At 62.1% G+C, this 817-nt stretch overlaps 2 protein-coding genes across 2 annotated transcripts in view; both read left to right on the forward strand.

Moving 5' to 3' along the window:
• EMH_0001430 (uncharacterized protein) overlaps positions 1 to 312 on the forward strand; it is a gene marked incomplete at both ends in the record, with an annotated part of 573 nt that extends 261 nt beyond the window's left edge. The window contains one exon of the mRNA XM_013495585.1: positions 1 to 312. Coding sequence (XP_013351039.1) covers positions 1 to 312 — 312 coding nt within the window.
• Positions 313 to 341: 29 nt separating this feature from the next.
• EMH_0001440 (uncharacterized protein) overlaps positions 342 to 817 on the forward strand; it is a gene marked incomplete at both ends in the record, with an annotated part of 1,060 nt that continues 584 nt past the window's right edge. The window contains 2 exons of the mRNA XM_013495586.1: positions 342 to 350; positions 490 to 815. Coding sequence (XP_013351040.1) covers positions 342 to 350; positions 490 to 815 — 335 coding nt within the window. The remainder of the gene's footprint in view (positions 351 to 489; positions 816 to 817) is intronic.

Here is an 817-nt window from a genome sequence, read left to right on the forward strand (position 1 = left end):
ATCTCCACCCCCCTTAGACAAAGCTGCAGGTACCCTGGGCCCCCAGGCCTGGGGGGCCCCCCCCTACAGGGCCCCTGTGCGGCAGAGGCAGGAGCTGCTGCTGGTGCAGCAGCAGCAGCAGCAGCAGCAGCAACTTTTCTAGCAGCAGCAGCTGTTGCAGCGGCCAAAGAGGCAGAAGCAGCGACAGCAACAACTGCGGCAAACACCTCACCAGTTGCTGCAGCAACAGCAGCAGCTGCTGCTACAGCAACAGCAACAGCAGCAGCAGCAGCAGCAGCAGCAGCAGCACCTACGGCAGCAAGCTATCACTGAAACCCCCTGCTGCTCTGCTCGCCCTTCTAATGGGGTGTGTGCGCGCACTTATCCTGAGCCTCAAACCCTAAACCCTAAACCCTAAACCCTAGGATTTATAAGGGTTTAGGCCCATGAAAGCAAGCTGTCGGGCTTCTCCTGCTGCAGCAATAGCAGCAGAATCTGCTGTTACTGCAGCATCATCGTCAGCAGCAGCAGCAGCAGCACACAGCCCAGCAGTCCCTCCAGCTATTCAGTCCCCCGCTCTGCCTCCTCCCCGCCGCAGCAGCAACAACCTCAGCAGCAGCAGCAGCAACAGCAGCAGCAGCAGCGGCAGCAGCAGCAGCAGCAACGGCAGCGGCGCGCCGTCTATCAGGGCCGTCCGCGCTGCTCCGGCGAGCAAGTCACCCCCCTTCAAGCTGGGGCAGTCGAAGCCAGCAGCAGCAGCAGCAGCAACAGCAGCAGCAGCAACAGCAGCAACAGGGGGAGCTGCGCTGCAGCACCGCTGCAGCAGCAGACTGCACGG

This window comes from Eimeria mitis, genomic scaffold, assembly GCF_000499745.2.
Source record: "Eimeria mitis Houghton genomic scaffold, Emh_scaff165, whole genome shotgun sequence".
NCBI classification, from domain to species: Eukaryota; Apicomplexa; class Conoidasida; order Eucoccidiorida; family Eimeriidae; genus Eimeria; species Eimeria mitis.